This window comes from Ascaphus truei, chromosome 4 (assembly GCF_040206685.1).
Source record: "Ascaphus truei isolate aAscTru1 chromosome 4, aAscTru1.hap1, whole genome shotgun sequence".
NCBI lineage: Eukaryota > Metazoa > Chordata > Amphibia > Anura > Ascaphidae > Ascaphus > Ascaphus truei.
The window spans coordinates 66,789,525-66,814,816 of NC_134486.1; the positions used below are offsets into that span (position 1 = coordinate 66,789,525).

General features: G+C 41.9%; 1 protein-coding gene across 8 annotated transcripts in view; it reads right to left on the reverse strand.

Moving 5' to 3' along the window:
• The window catches only part of CCDC88A (coiled-coil domain containing 88A), a 185,390-nt gene that overhangs the window by 10,000 nt on the left and 150,098 nt on the right, over positions 1-25,292 (reverse strand). For 5 of the 8 annotated variants that reach the window (XM_075595981.1, XM_075595982.1, XM_075595980.1 and 2 more), the window contains exons 22-29: positions 22,707-22,893; positions 21,122-21,267; positions 20,541-20,633; positions 19,032-19,246; positions 8,327-8,410; positions 7,254-7,457; positions 5,382-5,453; positions 4,425-4,505 (exon numbers count right to left, since the gene is read on the reverse strand). In XM_075595981.1, the coding sequence (XP_075452096.1) occupies positions 4,425-4,505; positions 5,382-5,453; positions 7,254-7,457; positions 8,327-8,410; positions 19,032-19,246; positions 20,541-20,633; positions 21,122-21,267; positions 22,707-22,893 (1,082 nt within the window). The remainder of the gene's footprint in view (positions 1-4,424; positions 4,506-5,381; positions 5,454-7,253; positions 7,458-8,326; positions 8,411-19,031; positions 19,247-20,540; positions 20,634-21,121; positions 21,268-22,706; positions 22,894-25,292) is intronic. The other 3 variants (XM_075595983.1, XM_075595979.1, XM_075595978.1) reach the window with 2 other exon arrangements.

Genomic DNA, 25,292 nt, shown 5'->3' on the forward strand with positions numbered 1-25,292 from the left:
CAAAAAAGGATTTTGAGAGGCAAACCGTAACAATATTAAAAACATTTAAGATAATTTTTTCCACCTGGTATATGCCAAAATATATAAATTGCATAATGGCATGCAGAATATACATATTTTGGTTGGCAAATGCTGCCACAATGTGTCCAATTTTCCCTTAAGGGAAGCCAATATAAAAGTCTGTCTTCAGTTTGGTATTGGAGAAACACTGCCAGATTTAGGAACACCTTTGATCTGACAGCAAAACGCTTAATAGAGAGATGCCAGTTTTGCCAATAATAATGCACTGGGCCAAACAGACACACATTTTATCAGCGCCTTATTTCAGTCACAGGCCTAACGGAACCGATTCACTCATTTTGCAATCTGTTTATTCTCACCGAACATTTTTAATAGCCATTGTACCGGACGTCTACTGTCACTGACAGGTACAGGGGCCATTACCAGACTTACCTGTCAGAAGGTTCACACACAGCTTTTTTTGGATGCCAGATAATGTGCATTCTAGGTTTTATGTTTCACTTCTTCTCAGATGCAGTGGCATGTAATACAATGCACAAATAGCGGAAAGGAGATCCCTCAAGAATCAAAAGGAATACAGGAGTAATAATAAATAGGCCAGGTCAGTTTATGTTGAACCTTTATTATTACTATGTTCTAGCAGGCATTGTTATAGATCAATTTCGCATTTCATTAACTCCAAACAGCAGTTCTGTTGATAGTGTTTCAGTTTATGTGCCAAATCTGGCAAAATGTTGCAGATTTTAGTGTATTCCCCATTAGTGTTTTTCATTTAAAAAAACAACTAGATTTCAACATTATTTATATATCCTAACCCAAAGAGCAGCCAGTTATTTTGGGTTGTTACTTTGAGTGCAAGATCAAATAAAATTAAAAATGCCAGTGCTTTATACTATGTGGAGGCGTTACATGCCTTTTCCAATGCATAATTTTGGTGTGCTAGATAAGTTCGGATCATAGCGGCTTGAATGATCCAAACACTAGATCAGTATTTCCCAACCCTCTCCTCCTCAGCCAGGCCATGTTTTAGGGATAACTAGCTAATTAGATACTGCATAAGACGAGTACAAAGATGTGTAGATCCTTTATTATTCCTAGAACCCGGTCAAGTTGGGGTGTCCCAGTGGAAACAATGCACCAGATAGTGTACAAAAAAAAAAACGTACCACATAATTTCATCAGTACCACAATACTATGGTAGAGCAGTTGAGACCTCAATATTTTGTTCATGCACAGTCCATTAATGTATTTATGCTTATTTGGGCATGTACATGTACACACACACACACACACACACACACACACACACACACACACACACACACACACACACACACTTTTCTTTGCAGTGTTGTCTCTTTTTTAATATAAATTTGATGATTTGTAAAAAAAAGATCGAAGGAGAAAGCAATACATTTTGCTTTCATACTATTTGACTTTTGCACTCATTCTACATGTGATAATTAAAAAAAAAAATATATATTTTGCAACAAAGCATAATTGCTATTTAAGAAGTAAACGATAATGGCCACTTTACTACTTCTGATTTTGGCCCATGTAACTATCACACATTTTTTCTGGGCAGTTGTGCTACAAATTCAGTACACAAAGGGTTATCTTCATCTGGAGTTAATGTGACATTTAAAAGTGCCTGTTTTTCCTCTGCATCATAGAGGTTATCAGAGTCAACTCTGGCCAATACTAATGGGAAAACTTTATTGGTCAATAAAGCAACAGAACAAAGATGTTTAGATAATAGTTCCTGTTGAGGCCTAAGGCCAGATCCCCGCTGGCTACTGCAGCGGACGCTGCAGGGACAAGAGCCCTCCCCTCAATGGGGCCGGGCCCACTGCGAAGGAGGGCCGCCGCGCTGAGCTGAGAGTTTCTCCTGCTCTCAATAGAATTAAGAGCAGGACTCGCGATGGAGCGCTAGGCCACGCCCCCTGCTGTTCAGCCAATGAGGGCGAACCTGCCGGGTGATGTCATGGCCGCGCCACCGTCACTCCCCCGCCACGCCCCCCCTGTCTTTCCCCCTGCAGCTCACTGCAGACCGGGGAATCTGCTGCACGCGGAGCCAACACCGTTGGTGCGCGTGCAGCGGAGGCACTGGGGCCGTAGCCTTAGGCTGAGCTCAGACTGGCTGCTATGCTACCGCACGTCCGCGCCTCTCTGCTGGGCGATGTGTGCTCATCCCCAGCAGAGAGAATTATGCAATTGGAGGCAGGACTTAAAAAAAAAAAAAAAAAAGTGCGCACGTTCGCCCTCTTTTGCTTTGGTGTGTGGGAGTTTTCAACCTGAAAACGACACCCAGCGGCGAAGTACAGCGTTGACGCCGCTGCACTTGAAGGAGACAACTGAAGTTGTAATTTCAAGCGGCAGCCACGTCACGTGTACTTCGCCAGCCAATCACAAACACACACACTTTGTTTTTTTTAACATCCCGCCTCCAATCACGTCATTCTGTCTGCTGGGGGTGAGCAGAAATCACCCAGCAAACAGAGGCTCGCGGACGCGCGGTAGTGTAGCAGCCGGTCTGAGCTCAGCCTTAGAGTGGCCCGGTCTGGGGGGTGTGAGGTAATAAAACCCTAAAGGAAGGATATGTTTATATTATGGATGTCTTGTGACCTTACCCAGAACTAACAGAGGCCCTGGGTGCCATGTTCAAGAGGGGCTATAAATCCCTAAAATATCTCCCCCCCGCCCATTGAATAGCACAGGTTGACAAAAGGGTCGCTATTCATTTCCCATGTCTCTGCAGATTTACCAAATATAATATATTTGGGGTATCGCGTACCTCACAAACATAAAGGATAGTTATTTTTCCCGAGAAAGTTCAGCTATTCAAATCAATACCAAACATGCTAAGGATATTTATGTGCATTCCTCAGATGCCTGCTTACTCATACCAAAGTACAACTGGCATGGGGGGAAAATGGTATTTAAACCTCCGGGAGAAACATGCAAACACATTAGTGTTACAGAAAGGGTTATTTTGTATACTCTGAGCTATTTTGAGCTTAAAAACGATTTATCCCTCATAAATATCACAAGAGATGGATGATTGGGCGTTAAGGACACACCCACAAAAGGTGCACATCTTTCTCACAAAGGCAAAGTTAGGATAAAAAAAAAAACCCCATTCATTTGTGATGCCAAATTACAGAGAAAAAGTAAAAAGGCAGAGCACTGCCAGCAATAATAGGAGGAGGCTCACATGTAGAAAAATAGAGAGTGTTTATTTATAGGATTATAATAGACACCCTAGAACATATTAACGCACCGACGCGCTTCGGGCTGAAAGCCCTTTATCAAGGTATGTATTTAACAATAGCCAAAAACGGCATTTTTATATATTACTAATTTGTGCCAGTGAGTGACGTCACGCGTCACCGTCCAATAGGATTGCAGCTCCTTCATAACTGGAGCTAACCACAGTTCTTATTGGATACCTAAGAGCTAGAACAATAAAAACTTTATTTATACAATTTTGACAAAGTCAATCTCCTATGTAGGTTAGGATCTGCGAAGGCGATATTTCCTTCAACTTTTAACACCCGTGCACAATGCCCTACAATTTAACATAGGTGTGTTTTGCCAATACACTTGTGGATTCTCTTCTTTTCAGCTTCAAGCCTCTTTGAAGGATCTGATATTGATAATGAGGTAACGTATTTAGATTTTCTGTTTATATCCCGTTATTTTATGAAATGGTAAGTCTCGATTTTAAGAAAATCACCTGGGTATTCAAGGGAAGAAAAAAACAACACACACACACAAAACTTTTTCCTGTCAAGGTTTGTTACAGTCTTTGTAGACTTTGAAACCTTTAAAGCTGCAGTTAAGTCTTTTTTTTTTAAATTTATTTTTTTACTTCAATAGTTTATGTGTGCAATCTCTAATTACCTAAAGAACTGTATAGCTGCAGGTCAATTCGTTCTCCATGTATTGATAGGTCGAAATGTGGTGACATAATTAGTGAAGGGATCTGTTTATATTCTGCTTGTCTGTCAGTGGAAGCTCATGAATATTCATGAGCAATCCTGCATTGACATGAGCTAGAGGGAGGGCAGGGCTGACAAAGAGGTGTGCCAGGGCTTGTGACAGGACATGAAGGGGCAGTGCCTTAGCAAATGGCTGTTAAAATACAATACAAGAAAATTGGTCTTTCAAAGTTGTTTTTTTTAAAACAGAAAATGCTAAAAGTATTTTTTCTTACTACAGAACTGATTTATTTAAAAAAACGCACATGCAGGATATTGACTGAACTGCAGCTTTAATTGCCACAGATCTGAAACCCAATGTGGAGGCAACGCAGAGGTTGAACCGGTTTAAGATTTGACAATGCAACAAATCTGCCAAACTATGGAAATAAACAACAACAACAAAAAATGGCCACAGCATACCTGTCACTTCATGGAGTGAAGCATTATTATTACTATTACTACAGGATGTCCTGCCACTATCAAGGCTGGCTGGTCTGGAAGCTAGATGGGAGATCAGGAGACAACATGGTAACAGACTTTAGCAGGTGAAACTGTACCTTTGCATTCTGATCACAGAATGCTCTGAGTGAGGAATCATGCACTACGTATTTCACACGCTCAGCATGCCCTTTGTCAACAAAGTGCTTTTTTTTTCTGACCGGAGAGAAAGCGAAGGGGGTTTTCCATGAAGTCCAAGAGGACACTTTGGAAAAGAACACTACAGGAACAGTAAGATATAAGGAGAAAGAGAGATTGAACGATGTTTGTAATTGCAGTAGGTTTGTTAATGGCGAGCCAGGATCTCGTGATGAAACAGGACAACATGCAGAAAAACAAACGAGATTGCGGAGTTTACAATGTAACAGATCTGAAAGGGAGTCAAACAGCAAAGGAACCTGAACTTCATTTAGAAACACAGACAATATATGTACCTTTTCTGTGGGGTCAATGTGTTGTAATATGTTGTATGTCATACCTAGTTGACTTTCACTGTTACTGCAATATGCTACAGAATATGTTGGCGCTTTATAAATCATATATATTTATTAGCTTGATCGATCACATACTTTTGCAAAAGCTTTTGTATTAATACACTAGCTGCAAATGGGTAACTATGTGAACTAAGTGAATTTACAGTTTTAGAGATGTACACGTACAGTGTTTTAATTTTATTTTGTTTGGGAAAGAAAAAAATATTTATTCAACAAACCAAAAACCTCAATACTGGAGAGATATGCAATGTATTGCTAAATTTTAAAAGAATATGAACAAGCACAGTACACAAAGCATGTTAGCTCGCATTATTTGCATTCAATGATAAATGATCATGCATAAGTGCAGAACTCAAACCTATATATTGCACAGAAGAGTTCTTACCATGTGCTGCCGCTATGGAATAAGGATCATCGCCGACTCCATGGGGACTCACGTCTTCATACGAAGCCCCATCTATGAAACGATAACCAAGAGAGAGGATGACAATATTTCATATCATGGCATCGGTGGCTGCTAATAAACACGGAGAGCCTTGTTTACTCAGATGTTGTAAGCCATTAGGCACCTTACAGCCCATTCATATGAACGGGCGATAAAGTGCCTTGTAACCTAGCACCATAATATAGTAAATATGGCCCTCAATCTCACATTAGCTTGAAAGGTGCAGTCCTAGTTGGTCCCAATAGTCTGACAAAGTCAGCAACTATACTCCGAGAAGCACTGTTGCTTTGGCCAAATACGTCTTCATTGCTCCATTCAAACGGAATATACCTTTTTCAATGTATGGAGCCATACTGAGGCTGGAGAAGTGTAGACTTGTTACAGGTTGTGATACTTTTTAATGGACCAACATGAGATGTCTTTATAGTTGAAGTTGTACATGAGCTCTGTTGCAAGTCTTGTAATGCATTAGATATGCTACATTTCTGCACTCCTCAAAGTAATACACATTAAAGTAGCAAGTCTGAGCTGCTCTGTGGTTTCCTGACCTCTGGAGACGGCCTAGTTCCCGATCAGTGAGCAGGTTTGTCCACCGGGTAAGAATATTGTCCCGGTGGACACAAATTGGCTGCAGAGCCAGGATTTGCTCCGGCAGACAATATAAAGCATTGGGAGAGGAGACTGCGACTTAATATTCGTGACCCCGCAGCCATAATTGTCATTTTTGTTACCGATTTCTCTGGTACTGGGTCTTCCCCAGAGGTCGGGGGACCACAGATCCACAGGTAAACAAAATAAATAAAATAATAATTGTTTGGGGGAAATGCAGCTTTAATGCAGAGTACAAAATGCACCAAGATACATTGAGGGAAAAATCAAACAGGCCCTGAAATGTGCATCGTCACAGATTCCTGAATCTAACACCAGGGTAGCAAAGCAAAACACTGCATGTCTGACTTATCAGTAAACAATGACGTAAAACATGCTGAAAAGATATTTCCAGTATTGGCAACCTGACCCCACGTCCCCACGGTGAATGCAGCCCTGTCCTTCTAACCCTAATCACTGTATTCTTTTCCATGGAAGAGAACGTTATTGGGAAAACAGTCTTTTAGACCAAGAATCTCATGATCTCCTTGAGTCAAGTTGGCAACAGCTCACTGTCACCTGGCACTTCCTTAACCCCTTGAGTGTCAGAAAGACCAATACGTGGCTCTGAATTACGTTACCGGTCCCTTAAGGGCTCAAGGGGTTGACTAGAATTGCACTAATTTATGGTACATTTTCTATGGCTAAGTGATATCACCTCCCTTAAAACACCCCATGGACTATATATAACCTTCTCCCTTATATTGTCTTTCTCCTTATCTGGATGTTGTACGACCTCTGAAAAAGCACATGTACAATTGCAACGGCACCGATTAAAAAGTTACATGTTGGTTCATTAAAACCTTACTTCTCTTGTTTGAATTATGTTTTTTGCCTTTGTTCTTTTTATGATCATCTACTGTCGCACATAAACACAACAAGTCATTAAAATACAACTATGAATACAATTATATGACTGCGTGTAAACTTTTTCTTGTTATTAACATTTGGAAGAATGTGCATCAGTTTTTAGATCTCTAATAATATAAAACAATATCAGGCCGGAATTTGTGGTTACAATATTAAATCTTTTGATTAAAATGAAATCGAGTAATTTGTGGGTTTTATATAACAAAAGAACAAACAAAGTAACAACCAACTAATATAAGATGACGATGCACAGACAAACCACATTCGAGTTGAATCAAAATGCACTGCCTATACCTTTACTTTTAGGTAACAGCTTGGATCTGAAGCCTGTGGAAGGGTTGACAGTTGAAAAGTTGATTGCTGTTGTAGAGAAGGTCATAGTTCCCAAATCTGTCCTCCTTTTCCCGGTAGCAATATCATCAGGACCCTCCAGATTCTCAGCGCTACCTGTCCATTGTCCACCTGCCAGGACCATGGACTGCACCAGGTCATTCATGGCTGGGATGCAAATGAAAGCAAATGAATCAGCATGGTACTGTGCGTCTTATGTGGGCAGCTTTGGTCTGACAGCGATCCAAGCATTAAAAGCAAACTGCAGGTCAAAAAGCTACAAAATCACAAGGCCATTTGGGTTATGACATGCATACTTCTGTGGAAGATGATGAGTGGGGGTGATTTAGTCCACGCACTTATTAGCACATCCAACGTGGCACTTGCACTCTTTTGCCGCTTGTTGTGGAGTTCTGCCATGCTACTGCAGCAATGATGAGCAGCATAGCTTGCAAACAAGTTATGTTGCTTACAAATGACCAAACGATATGACAAAAGGTGAAGTGGGCAGAAACACAAATAGCTCAAACCTTCTGCTGCCAGAGAGAAGTGCTGCAAAGCACGGGAGGCCTCTTTGGCGACAAAAGGGTTGAGATAAGCAATGAAAAGGGGGGTCCATGGCCAGTGCAGGGTACTGCAAGAACACTGCGCTTTGCACAACATTGAATGAAAAGATGGCACTTCATAAAATGCATCTATATTACATATTACATTAAAGTTACTAAGGAACATCTATTTTAGAAGCTGCAAATTGTGGAGGCTTTTAAACCTTATTTGCATACTTGTAACGCTGCGAATACTCCACACACACCATATATATCCCTCCCGGAATATTTGCTTGCACATTTGACATATCTTTTTAGACCATAAAGAAATGATATATTCAGTGCCACAATTAAATGCTCAGCCTCACGGTAGCAGGACTTTTATCTTGCACAGGAGGAGAAACAGCGCAGTCCAGGGAAAACTTAGTGCAGCATTAGTAATGAAAGGCAGTGCAGCTAGTTGCAAGAAGCCGAACTGTTTTAAAGTCTTACACACGGAGCGGCGGTAGAGGGCCTTCATTTTGTCGTTATCCTTCGGTCTGTTCCTCATAAAGGGCAGTCTTTTCAGTGCAACCACTTTTATGCCACAGCATGGGAAGAAAGAAAAAAATCAAAACAAGGAAACGGAAAACAGGGCAATGAAAGAAAGGAAAGGGAGAAGAAGACATGGAAGTTAAATGCGGAAACGAAAGACAGAAATGAGCATGGCAGGGGCGGGCAACTCCAGTACTCAAGACCCCCTCCTGCCCCAACAGGCCAGGGTTTAAGGATATTCCTGCTTTAGTACAGGTGGCTCAGTCTTCGTCTGAGCCACTGATTGATTACCTGTGCTGAAGCAGGGATAGCCTGAAAAGCTGACCTGTTGGTGGCCCTTGAGGATGGAGTTGGCCCAGCCCTGGAGTATGAGTTCATCTAAAATAAGCATGCTCTGCTAAACATCACAGGCGTACACCAGTGTGTGATGGGGCGGGAGATGTGGAAAGGACTTTCCACAGTGAACACAAAAACACTTGTCATCAAAGGTTTTCGTTTTTTTTTTATAATGCGCAATAAAGAAATAATAGAAGTGAGAGATGATTCCTAAATAACAAACAATTTTAATATACCAAGCTAAAGTCTGTAAAATAAATAAACTAGAAGAACTATTTTTTCATCCCACGTGCAGGAGTTTAACAGCCAGGCAGAAGAAAAGCACAGACGTATATCAGCAGTAAGTAACTGTGTACACACGTGTGGGTCTGTGTGCATCTTTGTACTTGTAGGAGTGTGCATCATGTAAAAATATGTTTTTCAACAATGTACCAATGCACCGGTGTGTGTATTAGTGTGTAAGACCATGTGCATATCAGTGTGTTAGAAAAGGTGTGAGCTGTAGTGAAAGCGTATCATGCACTGGTAGAAGGGGTCCCCAGCTATGAAGGACAAAGGGCATTGTTGTTTTATTATTTGAGCAGGGGGGCTTATGCTGTATCAGTAAGTATAAAGGGTGTAATAGATCTGTAATTTTACCTCTCATACTCATTGAACATGTTGACAACATACAAATAAATGGTCATAATAGTAATAGGATTATGAACCTTGTAGATTTTAAGATGGCAAGAGAATACTTAAGAGAACAGTAATGTTGATAATTTGCATGGTCCAGCTGTTTATAATAGTTATATGAAGCACAAAATAGTGTTGATCAGCAGCGGGTGATTTAAAGCTTCTTAGTTTGAAGACATAACATCAGCAATACAACCGTACATTCTATATTCTACGGAGTATTCACATAATGTAATATTAATCAAATATCAACTCATCCCTTCTGAAATGTTGCGTTTTAACACACCTCTCTCAATCAGAGACAAAGGAAAAAATACATTTCCTTACGTCAGAGGTTGTCACTGTTGGGTTTCCAGGTGTCCGGTTTTGAACCTGACAAACTGGTATTTTGCCCCTGCATCCGGTAAAAAAAAAAAAAAGAAGAGGTAATACCGGACATGTATGTGTCCGGTATCACCTCCATGAACGTGCGGCAGCAGAGCTGGGATGAGTGTCCCGGCGGCCGGATAAAGTAGTTGCTGCCAGGCCCGGTTCTCCCTCAGCTGCAGAACTCTCCCTCACTCTGTCCCACGCCTGGCGTCTGATGCTGGCGGGTGCCGGGCCTCTCTGACGTCATCGCGAACCGGAAGCCTGGGTCATGAGATATCTTTGAGCCCCTCCTCCACTTAAGGCTGAGTTCAGACAGGCTGCTACACTACCGCGCGTCCACGTTTGCGAGCCTGTCTGCTGGGCGATGTGTGCTCATCCCCAGCAGACAGAATGACGCGATTGGAGGAGGGACCATGTCAGCCATTTAATTTAAAAAAAGAAACAAAGTGTGTGTTTGTGATTGGCTGACGAAGTGCACGTGACGCGGCGGCCGCTTGGAATTACAACTTCAGTTGTCTCCTTCAAGTGCAGCGGCAACAACGCTGTACTTCGCCGCCGGGTGTCGTTTTCAGTTTGAAAACTCTCACACACCAAAGCGAAAGAGTGGTGAACGTACGCACGCACATCGCATCCTGTCTGAACTCAGCCTTAGGCCTTCTGGGACACCTCCCACGCTGGTGGGGCCTGTCCCTGCCCTCAGGAGGGGGATCGGGCAATACAAAGACCCATCAGGGAAGTAGTTACCAGCGAGTGCAAGACAAAATCCACTTTCTGGATGCCGGATCATTCCGTCTGCTGGGGATGTTCACACATCGCCCAGCAGACGGAGGTGCGCACATGCGCATGCTGCGCCGCGTAGTGCTGTGTGTGCTCCTGGCCTAAGTCACACACTCTTTCAACAGGAGTCATTTAAGACATATCATTCCTATCACTATCTACTTTATATAACCCAAAACTTGCAGCTCAATTTCAAGTGGAAGTCTGATGCAGGAACCCATGTCACAGTGTGCCAGGTAAACCTACAGATCCTGAGGCGCATCCGGGGTGCGGAACATCATGGTTGTCTAACACCATAGCTCCGCTCCAGATCAGCGTGATACAAAATGTTATGCAGTAACCGGGCATACCCACCCAACAAGAATAACAACAATTAACATATAAACCCCTGAAGATGCCATTTAAGGCGAGAAAGAAGACTCCTGGCAGGAGTGAACTCAAACGGTCCAGGCGGTAGCAATATATGTAACAAAAAAACAAACAAAGCGCACAACACTCATCGTGAAAAATGTAATAAACTATGTTTATATATAAGGTGTTTCAAGGTTATGCGTACATCAAGGTAGATTAATCAAGCATAGAGCCACAGACTGGCAGTTACCAGCGTCTGCAACCAGGAACCACCAGAGCTTCACTCTCCTTTCCACCTACAGGTAGGTGAAATACCATTCAACCTATATATTTTTATTATTCATGTTCCAAAGTGTATTTTATTGTTGTCAAACGGTTTGCTGAACACGAGTTGATTTCCTCTTCTGCGCATTTGCCGCGCTGTTGCCTGCCTCTGTGGTTGCCAAGTGAGGTCTGAATCATTACTGGCAGACGCTGTTACTCAAAGCAGAGCGGGCGCTCTGACGTCACAGAAGGGCCCGCGGGACCACGCCGTCACGCTGCCTGACTGATCGGGAAACACAGTGAGGTCTGCAGAGGAACCTGTGTACTACTTGCGAGCAAAGGACAACCACTCCCCAGGATCCACTAAGCGCATTGACGCTATTTACAGGACATTGAGACTGTGGCAGAGTCATCAATTATCTGGCATTTCACCTACCTGTAGGTGGAAAGGAGAGTGAAGCTCTGGTGGTTCCTGGTTGCAGACGCTGGTAACTGCCAGTCTGTGGCTCTATGCTTGATTAATCTACCTTGATGTACGCATAACCTTGAAACACCTTATATATAAAAACATAGTTTATTACATTTTTCACGATGAGTGTTGTGCGCTTTGTTTGTTTTTTTTTGTTACTAGATTCTAGGGTCTTGGGCTACCCTTTACACAGCAGCAGACGCTCATCTACATTGGTATATATTTATTTACCTTTTCCACATGGTGGGGTGTGTTTTTTTGATTTAAATTGACATCACAATTAACACTTTGTATTAAGTATATATTTTAGTGCGCACTTATTTGTTTTTTCTATTGGTAGCAATATATGGCCTGTGTGGACGTGCAAGATGGCAGCTGGCACTAGGACAAGACCGATGTTGAGGAAGGTCAGACCACACTCCTCTCAATAAAAGAGGACATAGCAAATCTCTAAAAAAAAAACCTGAAGGTGGCATTCCATGCAGAGATCCAGCAGGCACTCCAAGATCTAAGGGGATAATAATAATAATACAGCGCTGCTAGTTTTACGTAGCGCTTTACAGAGACATTTTGCAGACACAGTCCCTGCCCCGCAGAGCTTACAATCTATGTTTTTTTGGTGCCTGAGGCACAGGGAGAATAAAGTGACCTGCCCACTTTCAAAAGTAATTGAACCAGGTTCTTATGCTTCAAACTCAGTGCCATATAGTGTCTTTACTCACTGAGCCGCTCCTTCTGTCATGTAGAGAGATCTGTAATATAAAATGCTAGAAGTCACCACAGCACACAATGATGTCTCACAAGAACAATTGCTGATCTCCAACACATATGAGGAGATGGCTGACTACCAGGAAGACCTGGACAAGTGTGCACGCCATTATAACCTGCGCATTTGAGGTGTCCCAGAGGCCATGATGGACCATGATCAATACCTACTGCGCCTCTTCCACAAACTCTGCCCGATGTCCCTAAGCTCGCCTTCATATGGACATAGTCCACACAGGGTCCTCTGACCCAGAGCACTCAATCCAGAGACACCTCCAGACATTGTTCTGAGGATGCACTATTTTGGGTGCAAAGAAGCACTCAACGGCAGCTTGAAACTAACCTGTACTGGAATTCGAGGGAGCCAGGCTGCAAATATTCTAGGACATTTCACCTGTAACGCTACAACGCCGGGGAAATCTGAAAGAGATCACACCAAGCTGCGAGACGCCATCCGCTACAGATGAGGCTTCCCATTCCGCTTTATGGTCACGAAGGATGGCAACATAATCTCCATGAGATACCTAGCGGAAGCCCATCGCTTTCTGGAATGTCTTGGCATCCCAAACACAAGTCGTCTTCCTGGAGTCAATACAGAACCCCAACAAGACTATAAGCCAGTACCAGAGTGAGCACCAGGAGCAAATCACTGCCTGCATTGAGGTTCCGCTCGACCCAAAAGTAATGGATAGGTTTAGAGGTGGACAATGCACTGTAGTCTCAGAGACCCTCCATCTAGGCCCTAACCGAGGCCCCACAGTGTCCATAGCACGACAGAGCCCTGCTGCATTGACTAATTCTTCATGTAGAGACCACACGGTCTCAGCTAGGCCATGACACTATCCTTACACAAGTATACCTACAGGTGACTCCCACCACTCCAGTTCTAACCCTTTATGTATATATTTGCCATTGCCTAGTTAAATGTTTCCCCACAATTATACCTGCCTGCAGCCAATTACAGGGCTTAGCAGCTACCTGCCACAGAAAGCTCTGCAGGTCTGCCCTGTGATTGTTTATTATTACTCCCGCACATTAGCACCGCACTAATCTCTAACTAATTAAGGGTCCTAGGCACGATGGACACGGAATTTGGTTGTGGCTGTTTCGCCGCTACCAAACGACCGGCCCCGCTTCACGGCAGATGGACCCTCCGCCGCTGGAATCCCCGCCACCAGCTGCTTCTAAAAGTAAGTTTTATTATTTGTTAGGGTAGGGGGTTAATTTAATGGTTTTAACGGTTAGGGTAGGGCATTTTAGGGTAAGGGCTTAGGGTAGCCAACCCTGTCGTCCAAAGTTTCCCCTCACTCCCAGTTACCTTTATTAGTCAAAAGGAGTACCCCTGGAGCCATGCTTTGAGGACCCAATGTGTAAGCACCCAGTTGCTGCGACCTCAAAGGTCAATATTGTTGTGTACCCCCCCCCCCCCCCAAGTACCGTGCATGCCCACCCACAGGGTACAATACCACTACGCCTGAGACCTGACCTAGAGTCACTCAGGCTCCTCTGGATTCTCCCCAGCGTTTTATATGTTTCACCCACGCCACACCCAGGGGTTTCCTGCCTCTCCTCCCCTTGTCCCGTCCACAGGGGCTTCCCAGTCACCCAACTCTGCCTCCTTCTCAATACAGGCTCATACTCCTGTTAAATGTCCACTGATCTCGCCCAATCCATGTTACTCACGCTCACCAATATCTCACAGGCAAGTCAATCTCACATTCAACTATCTGCGTAAATGTCTCAATAATCACCTCTGTCCATGGCGTCACAAACTAATCTCACATAATGTCAAAGGTTTTAACAGTACAGAAAAACGAAGACTGGACTTCTCAAATTACAAATCACTTTTGTGATCGCGCTATGAAAATTTGAAATCAATTTCCTTTATAATTTTTTTTTAATGAATTATGATCGTCTGCCAAATACAGTAGCTAGAACTGTGGGATACTATGTATCACAACTTCTGTGTATGCATTTTCCATAGAACATAAAATAAAATGTTTACCTTGATGGTGGTGGAATCTTCCCAAGGCTGACAAATACATTACATTTAAAAAGAAAGAAAAATCTACATTTTATCTTTTGTCTGCTTAGTTGAAATACACACATGGATGATACTGTATTAGAGTGTAGCATGAATATATTTAATATAAACTATGATGGAAGAGTGAATGTGCCTTTTGTCCTCGGATTTATTTGTTTTGCTCTAATCTAATCTGTAAGACAAGGGCCAAGTGTCCACACATAGTAAGGACACCTGTGATGTGAGGATACTGCAGAGCAGAAGATACAGCACAGATCGGCTTCAGAGCCAACAAAGAGACACAAGGATGCCCCAGCAGGACACACTGGAGTATTACAGAAAGAGACAGATACAGACAAGGAAAAGCATGGGCGTCACCTTCGGTTTTATTTCAAGATTTGGTGCACAGTGGCACTGCAGCTTCCATGTGGATCTGAAATGTTTTCGCCTAATTGCACAGCCAAAATTAAATAAAACCATCCCACATTACAATTAATGTGCAGCAAAAACAAATTTCACTTGTGAGCACATTCATGTCTCAGCCAGGTACTGTGCAGCACACAATATGTTTTTGCACGGCCCACATATGAAGTGTATCTGCCCATTTGAGAGAGTTTAACATGATCATATGTAAAGCGTGCAATAAGATTTAAACTTCAACCCACACACTTTTTTTTTTTTTAAATACTTTAAAAAAAAATTACAAATCTGAGCCATCAGTCTCCTTCCCCAAACCAAAGAAATAATTATGTTATTGGTTACCTGGCAATGGAAGGTAATAGCTTTAGCATAATGTTAATTTTGGCAATCTATACTACTTCCTTAGTTATCTATACCAAGAGATGGAGTACATGTCACTGCTGCTTTAAAACAAGTTATATATGAGACATTAGAATGCTAGAGTAAATATTTACACAGCTATTCTAGAAGGAAAATGGATGGTTAAATGAGCACATATTGGATCTGTAATAATGAAAATGCCCACAAGAAAACTATGCACCAAACACATTGTCACAGTTGAATCTCAGTGTATCACAGAGAAAGCTGTATTTGTATAATATTCCACTACCCTTTTACCTGACCTTGACTATGGCAAAAGTGTATTTTAAGATACTTCTATTCTTTGACAAAGAGATTAAAAAGTATGCAACTGAAAATGGTCATACAGTAACTTCTTAACACAATGTTGATACGAAATAGATGATGGCAAGATACCGCTCAAGCCCAAATATCAAAGTGTATAAAAACCTGGTGCATGGGGAATATATATATATTGAAAAAACACAGAGAAAGTGATGAAATCACAATAGTCCCCTATTCAGTGCACTCGAGGTAATAAGTATAACTGTGTACATAAATATATGATATCCACAGAAGGAACTAATAAGTCCCATATACAGCGTAAATAAGTATATAATATCCACTAAAATAACTGATATGTTCAAAATAAGGTAAAATATTGTCCAAATGGAAGGACCATATATTCCCGCTCAAATTAACATCTAATAACTTGCAAAAGTGGCAAGGACGTCCACTGCTAAAATCCAAAACAATAAACTTTTAATGATATCAAGTGATAACGCTAAAAGACAAGTGACAAATAAATAAAACATATGTGGCTAAAACTGAATAAAAATAGGATGTCTGATAAGAAAATAGAAACAAGTTCCAAATAACGGTGCTCAGTGTCCACAGGAAACATGTATTCCAATAGAGTCTTGAATCATAAGTATGATTATGTATAGGATAAGCTCTGAATTAAGCCCAGTGAAACTGATAGACCCAGTGTATCTGCATCTCATATGAGGAGTTTATGGCAATAACTGTCCATGTAGTGGAGATACTTAGCATAATTCAGTGAGAGTACTCCACTGGACAAACCTCTAGAGTAACACCAGTGATGGTCAATTCCTCCACAGTCAATAAGTGTAGGAAAAACAGAACTCACATATGGCAGCTTGTCCTGATGCGTGCATCACGCCAGTCAAATAGTAAAAGCGAACATCCAGGGATAGGGACGGAGCACGGCTGTAAATATGCAGGGGCTAACACCAGTAGAGAAAGGTTAAAAAGTTACATTTTAATGGTATGGCATGTAGGGAACATGGTAACAACTCTGGCGCGTTTCAGGCAAACGCCCTTTATATTGATAAAGGGCGTTTGCCTGAAACGCGTCAGAGTTGTTACCATGTTCCCTACATGCCATACCATTAAAATTGAGCTTTTTAACCTTTCTCTACTGGTGTTAGCCCCTGCATTTTTACAGCCGTGCTCCGTCCCTATCCCTGGATGTTCGCTTTTGAATAAAAATAGACCCCTGTAAGGGGAGCGGGTGGGAGGGTAGATGGCAACGAGAGACACTTCGTGCTAATGCAAAACAATATAAGCAGAATTAGTAGCAGTGTATATAAGTAAGCTACTAAAATATTAGATCATATCTTTATGTACACAGTTATAGTTATTACATCGAGTGCAATGAAAAGGGGACTATTGTCTTCGTCACTTTCTCTGTGTTTATTCACAATGTTGATACCACAGGAAATAAGTTCAATTATTTCCAGAACAAGTGAAAATTGAAGCACAGAATGATCTCCTCTTCAATATTACTGTCTCTTCTGTGTGCATGTTATTTTGTGCTCTATATTTATGGACAGTTTTACGGATAAGCAAAGAATGACATTTAACCGTTGTTCAGTTACTGGTATCACATTAGAAAGATAGGTGTATAAGAAACTTAACCATCCAAGGTCAAAGTAATACATGAAAGGGGCCGTACTCAGAACACGAGGGGTGGCACAGAACAATGAAAGAAGTGGCACTGTACACAAAGCCAAGTGGAACTAAACGACTCCATGGAGGACAAAAGGTCTGGGTGCAATGCTTAAAGGAGGGAAGAAATAATACACCTTTTGGAAAGTTAGAAATGTAAGGAGAAAAAGATGGATTGAAGGAAATAAATGTAATTAAGAACTGTGGGGTTAGAGACATGGGCTGAGGAATGAGATCAAGAGACACTTTAATAAAATAAAGAAGGGTGGGAAGCCATGTTGGTGCTTTCTTCCATGTAGTAACAAAGGAGGGAGAGGGAGTAGGGGGTATGATACCTTTTGCTGGACCAACAAGTAGTTGATACAGTATGTTACAAGCTTTCAAACCTTTCAGGGTCCTTCATCAGATAATACAGAAATACAGTGACAGAATATTATATACAGTAGTGCAAGAAGGATATTTGGTTGCAATGGATGTTGAGAAGAAGTGGGATATTAGGATAAGATGCATGCTGGCACGCTGGTGTGAAAATGAACAGTGGATGCGTAAAAGGCTACACTTTATTGAAATGTAAAAACGGCCTAGACGATCAGGAGACAAGTGGGGGAGTGGAATGGGACAAAACTGTGTATGTGTACAATATAGCTATCAAAAAATGTTTATCAGGTGATAATGCATATACACACACACACACGTATGTATATATGTACGTAGATACATACGTACTTGAACCTTGAGAGGTTAGAAAGCTTGTAACATATCAAGTACAGTACTTGTTGGTCCAATAAAAGTTATCGTACCCCCTACTCTCTCTCCTTTGTTATTTTACTACATTAATGTAACCCCCTGTGCCTACAAGCAACACAGGCTGACTGCCTCCTAGCAGCTTCCTCTCTACATGACAGGTGACTGTAGCAAGGCAGTAAGAAGGCTGGTGAAGGAGGAGGGACTGAGGAAGTGGGAGCTCTTAAGAGGGGGCAGCCATGACAGTTCAGGTAGTTCTTGAATGACCCTGAAAGAGTTCAAGGGCTGTTTTGGAGGGAGCGCTGCGCAGCTGGACGAGAGCATGCAGCGGTGCCCGGCAGAGCAGGACCATACCGCAAGGTGCGAGAGAGAAATAATCGTCCGACGGAGCTCAGCCAGACAGGACCTTGCGGCAGGTCGTGAGTGATTGAGAGACAGACACAGCAGAGGATATCTCCCACTGACTGCCTTGAAATTTGTACCAAGTCACGTGAAGTACAGGCCTGAATCACACCATCACACACACTATCTAAGGAGCTCCAATGGGTGTGCCAGCACCACTAACATATATGCCAGCACCCCAGGACTGGGAGGCTTGACAGTGCTAGACACTATAACCCATTTGTGCAGCGATCTTATTGTATTGTATTCTAAATGTGTAGTAGTGTGTAAGGTGATCCTGCGGTTAAAGATCATGGTGTCAGGTTATCTAATATATATATATATATTATCCTGTTATAATTCAATATGGTTGTGTCCAGTTGCTCCGGTCCTACGTCACGTGTACTGCACACTGTAATATATCCCTTGGACTAAGGCCCCCACCTTGGCGACAGATCCTATAGTCTAAGGATAAAGAGGGGTTACATTAATAAAACAAAATCCACAAAGGAATTCTCCCTCATAACAGGACTCTGATGTTTCTGGGACCTCATCAGTAAACAGCAGACTACTCAAGTTTCACCGATTTTGTTTTTAACTTCACTTTAGCTCAGTTTGGTTAAAAACAGCCCTGGCTTCACAGGGCTTTGCCATTCTTAACTCTATATATGACTTAAGTATTTCCTGTGCGGGAACTAGTCATGGACTGCAATGGAAGAAGATGATACAGTACTACTCACTGCTGCTCTTTTTGGCTCCAAGTGAATGGCCATCCTCCAGAGAATTAGAACCTACAGAGGAGCTGTCCTGGCTATCCTGAAGAGGTAGCTGCAGAAACCCTTCACTGGACTCCGAGCGAGAAGGCGTGAGGGTGAGAGATCGCAGACGTTCGCGGTTACCATCCTTTTTGGACTTAATCAGCTTCCTCATTTTCAAAGTTATCCAGTTTCCCCTCCTTAAAGTAAAGAACGAAGCGACCAACATGTTACTAATATAACTTCTCCCGCATCGCTTCTTCTTTTTTTTTTTTATTAAATCAGGAAAAGATTTCCGAAGTCATTGGAAGACAATGTTTACATGCATTGTTCTCTGTAAGGAACACCCGCTTTCCAAGCTGCATCGAGTTAGATAAATATTTGGCTTTTTTACTCAGTATGCCTATTTAAGTGGATGACGTGTATTCTTAAATACAGGAGTATGGAAAACAGGGTTGTCTTTTAGATATTAGAAATAAGCAGGCAGAGAGATGGCTGGGACCCCCGAGCCATTATCCGCACCTCCATGGGAGGCTCATATTCCACATATTATATGTATATAGCGTGCAACAGAACATCGTTATGGTATTTTATTAACAATATATACTCTTGGGTCCTTATTCTGTATTGTGCGATAAGCACAGATGACATGCTATCGCTATCTACTTTAATAGGGCTTTTTCAGCGATAGCACGTAATTTGCGCTTATCGTACCTTAATCTCCCCTAAGGGACCAAAAAGGTCCCCAATCACCCCATAGCAATAACTTTATATATGACGTACCGATACAACAACGCCAGTAGCTCGACTGTTTAGTATAGGACCCTCCCTTTTTAATAAGTACGTGTAACAAACAGAGATGGAAAATAATGGGCGGATCCCTATCGACCGCGCATTTATGTGGCGCGAGATAAAGAAGCTTTCACGCGATGTTTCAGCCATGTGTTAGTTTAACAAAATAAAAAAAAGTTATAAGATGATACAAATAAAGCCCAGCACCTTCTCACTTCTCAATCACCCACTGGGGGTGAAATCATCCCTGTTAAGGACCCCTGTTTTACAGAATAAGGGCCTTAGGGCCACATGGTTAAAGCTCAGCTGAGTCACTTTAACGTGACTTAAACCTAAGTTAACATCACAATTATCGTAATGCTGTATCCTCAAAGGACAATAACATTAAGTTCTGGCATGTTATCTCCTGTAAAGAGTATAGCGTTAACAATAATGGATGTTAATGAAAAGATTATGCAAATCATATGTAAATAGGGCATTATCATACATTGCCAATACACTGAAGTCTGTTAAGGTCACTGTGGGGACTTAACGTCATTTAAGTCATTGCTAAACTTGGCGATGCTCCAATCCAGACGCAAAAATACGGCTTTTGCAGTGTCTGGATGGCTGTTTTGGGTAACGGCCCTGTTACTATGAGCCCGGATGTATTAGCGTATTGGACGTCTGAGTTTAGATCTGTATTTAATAGATGTTCTGTACCTTCTTGGGGGAGACGGTTCATAGAACTTATACTGATCCATGATCTTTTCTTCTAATTTTTCTTTCTGTCGTCTGAGCTCATTCAATTTATCACTATAAAGAAATACAAATGAATATACTGTATTATGTAATACAACAAACGTTTTACACACTACACTTGTGGCTTCAAACCATATGTAACTACAGTTTTTGCATCAGACATTTAAAGTCAATAGGGAGAATACATTTTTTCAGGGGCGTAGCTAAAGCCTGGGCAAAGACCGGGGGCTCACGTTCTCAGTTGAAAAATGCATTGAAAAATGCATATCTTTGCAGCGGTGCATGCGCGATCAGCAGTTGTCTACCGCGCATGCGTGACTGCATGCGCAATCGGAGCTTGCTGGTCACACATGCACACGATCGGCCAGCAAGTGGCGATCACGCATGCGTGGTAGACAAGTGCTGGTCGCGCATGCGTAGCCAAACACAATAGACTTGTTTTGCCGGTGGGCCAGCTCATGCCTTGCTATGCCACTGCATTTTTTCCCCTCTAGTACTGTAATTGCATGATAGGACAAAGAAACTGTACTGGTGATACCTACATGTACTGTCTTTGTTCAACATGGAAAAGATCTTTGCTTTCCATATTTTGCTCCAGTAATGTTCTATTTTGCAGCATTAGCGTTTGGATTTGATCTAATAGATGTCTGTTTTCTTCTTCCAGGTTACCTTTCAGCTGACTTAAAAGCTGTCAAAGACAGATAAAAATAACATAAAAGTCAAAATAAAATACTCTGAAGATACTTTTAGCGTACATTCTTCCAATGATATATGCCGTGTATTTAGAGACAACAGAAGATTATTTTACATTTGTAAAATAATGAAACATCTGTAAGGTGTAAGGTCACCACCATAAAAACCCAAAATCCAAAATTGAGAGCTCTAATGACTTTCATTGCAAAAACTAAGTTAAGGTAAAAGTATTGCTTACAGAAGTGTTTCCAAACTTTTTTTGTTCATTGTAATCCCCGTGCTAGAAAATGTTTGCTTTGCCAACCCCTAATTAATCAATCGTATTGGCTAACAGAACAGTTTGACTGATCCCAGGCAGTGCAGGGTCCTGAGCCCAGGGAAGGATCACTCTCTTAGAAAGGTCCCAAACCACAACTCTGTGTGCAGGCAGCGTGGGCGGGGGCAGCTGTCATTCACCAAAGAGCCTCAAAAGGCACGCACCCCACAAAGTCTTGCAGCAGCTGCTGCAAGGCACTGTGGGATGCGACTTTGGAAGATCCCGCTGTAACCACCCACACTGATGTCCACTTTGGGACCTTACAAAGCATGTAGTCCCTCCACGGGCTTAGAAACCCAGGTATGCTGCCTGGGATCTGCTGTTAAACATATATGGGGAAAACCCCTCGGGACCCTTCACGAATGTTGGGAATCACTGGTTTACAGATTAGGAAATACCAGCTTGGTAACTGATAGACTTTTACTTGGAGAAACGCACACATTTATATGCGGGAGCTTGTATAAAGGCTGTTAAAAGATGATAAATGTATGTATTTTAGTGTCAGTTTAATAGTAAAAAGGCCATATTCATACTTTGACGCATAGATTAAGTAATAATTGCAAAGAGCGTCGTTAAATTGTACTGGAAAATGTAACTATTAGTCTCCTTATTTCACGGTCTATCAGTTAGTTAGAGCAGTGGAGAAAGCACAAGGGAAATAAAAAGGAAATACTGTATCTCCCAAATAGTTTTTACTACAGGCTATTATTGTGCAAAAAAATACAAAGAACAGGGAGGAGCGAGCGGCTGAGAATGCATGTGTTTAATAAATATTAATATATGGCACACGTATATATTGTACACGTACTGTGTAGTAGCAGGGTTCTCTCTGTGTATGCAATATACAACACTGAGATCGCTAGATATGCTGCCTCAAACACAGATGTACATGTGCTTACCACAACAGCTGTACACAATTCTTCATGGGAATGAAAGGATATACTGCTGAATATTGGAGTGGTTTAACCACCATAAAGGAAAGGCTGCTGCGTGATGTTGAAATGGACATTATTATTTTTGTTGTTGTAAGGGTCGATATTGTTTTAAGCAACAACAAGGACGCACCACTTATAGAAGGTCAGACAGAACTAAGCAGAAGGCCATAAACCGCGTCTCACCTCACACTGATTGTTCAGTTTGGTGGATGTGATGTCCAGATGTTGATACTGTTCCTTTAGTTTGCAGAATTCGGCTTCTAATCTGGTCTGCTCCAACTTGCCACTATTTAGTAAACTTTTCAAGTTCTTATGGTCACTTTGTAGACTGTCATTCTCCCGCAAGAGCTGTCTGTACGTGTGGTTAAGTCTGGAAGGGGTTAGGAAGAAAAACAAAGATGTCGGCGAGGAAACTGTTCTCTATTACAGCCAGAGTTTAATCTGAAAACAAATCTGAGCCTACTACAAACACTGCTCATCTCAATACATTAGAATCATCAAAAAGTGTAGAATGGTGCAAAATTCTCTCTTTTGCTACATGGAATGTGAAGATATGACTTCTGTATAGATCACATTGTGAATTATTTCAATATGGGACATTGCTATATTTGACTCATTTCCCCCCAATTTTAGGGCATGCACAGGTATACATTTTATGTAAATATCGTGCCAACCGTGTTCACAGAATTTTAACATACAGTATTACAACACAGGGAAAACAAAGTACAAACAATAAGGATACGAGCAGGCACGTCAATGACAACATAAGGCCAAGGGAGACCCTGCCCAGCAAAGCTTACTACTCATCATAATGTGCGCAGTCCCCTTCTTGTTTATTGTAGGCAGGGTTCCCATGAGTATCACGGCATCGGAGTGTTACTTTTTTTTTTTTTTAATATCCCAAAATCAAATACAGGCATACCCCGCTTTAAGGACACTCACTTTAAGTACACTAGCGAGTAAGTACATGTCGCCCAATAGGCAAACAGCAGCTCACGCATGCGCCTGTCAGCACGTCCTGAACAGCAATACCGGCTCCCTACCTGTACCGAAGCTGTGCGCAAGCGGAGAGACTATAGAGCCTGTTACAAATGCCATATTTACATCAGTTATGCACGTATATCTCGATTGCAGTACAGTACATGCATCAATAAGTGGGGAAAAGGTAGTGCTTCACTTTAAGTACATTTTCGCTTTACATACATGCTCCGGTCCCATTGCGTACGTTAATGCGGGGTATGCCTGTATTCTTGATGTAGGTATTGTATGTTGAAGTGAAGTTGCTTATTTGTATGCAGTTCTCCCGAATAGAAGGCTAATATAGTTTTACTGTATGTTTAAAATGATTCCTTCCAGGAACTAGAAATCTGTCATAACAACGTGTTCATTTTCCTGCACAGATTTTGCATAACTCATCCTATAACATACGGGGGGGGGGGAGCAGAACGTCTTGTTATGGATAGCCGGATCGGAACACAGCATAGGGGAGCAGAACGTCTTGTTATGGATAGCCGGATCGGAACACAGCATAGGGGAGCAGAACGTCTTGTTATGGATAGCCGGATCGGAACACAGCATAGGGGAGAAGAACGCCTTGCTATGGATAGCCGGATCGGAACACAGCATAGGGGAGCAGAACGTCTTGTTATGGATAGCCGGATCGGAACACAGCATAGGGGAGCAGAACGTCTTGTTATGGATAGCCGGATCGGAACACAGCATAGGGGAGATGTAACTATGTACAGAAAGCGCACGTAGAAGTTTGTTTGGACGGATTGTTCAATTTTCTGCTCGTATTTGCGTCAAAATGTAGTAGTGTTTCTTACACCTGATGCAAATTGTTGGCCAGAAACGTTTACGCCACCTGAGACCTGGCGCAAATACAAGATATAAAAGTGACGCAGAGACGCAGAGTTTGCTACACCCCATTATAAGCCATGTGTCACGTAAATGCTCCCCAGATCCTCCTATTGTCACTCCCCTAATCGCAAGGTGAAGCAAATGTGGGTCAATTCTGCTCCCAATTTGCTATGAAACATCACCCCCCTCCCCCCCCCATGAGTAAATGAATATATAGCAGATAAACAAGGTAAATCATAAAAACAACATTGATCAAAATGGTTTATTTTGGCTTTATACTTGGTGCAGGAATATAGGGAAATGGTCAAACTATTTTGTTTTCAGTATACCGTTCTGTGAATTACCAAAGACTGGATCTTCTAGGTTTGGAGTTGAAGGTTTAAAATAAAAGCACTAGAACAAAAACAATGAATACAGCTCACTAAAGTAATGATGTAAATGTGATATGGGTGTGCCGAGAACGCCTAGTGTGGCATCGGGTGCAATTGATGAGCTAATAATAACAATGCCTAACAACAGCCGGGAAGTGAAAGTATATTAGTACCCACACTTGCCAACTAGAAGCTCATTTAGCAAGTGCACTCCTGGGCAGTTAAAACTTAACATTTATTTAGCATATTAAAATAGGTATAAGTACATTGTATGTCTATTATTAATATTCTGCGTGTAGAACCTATTTTAATATGCTAAATAAATGTTAAGTTTTAACTGCCCAGGAGTGCACTTGCTAAATGAGCTTCTAGTTGGCAAGTGTGGGTTCTAATATACTTTCACTTCCCGGCTGTTGTTAGGCATTAAAATAAAAGCATGGGGAAGCTAGTAGAGGAAGAAGCCCCGCTAGTGTGTAATTAACATTGGCCGCTGGGGCTCTTCTTCAAGCAGCTTTTTAGACTTTTCTTTTTTAATCTT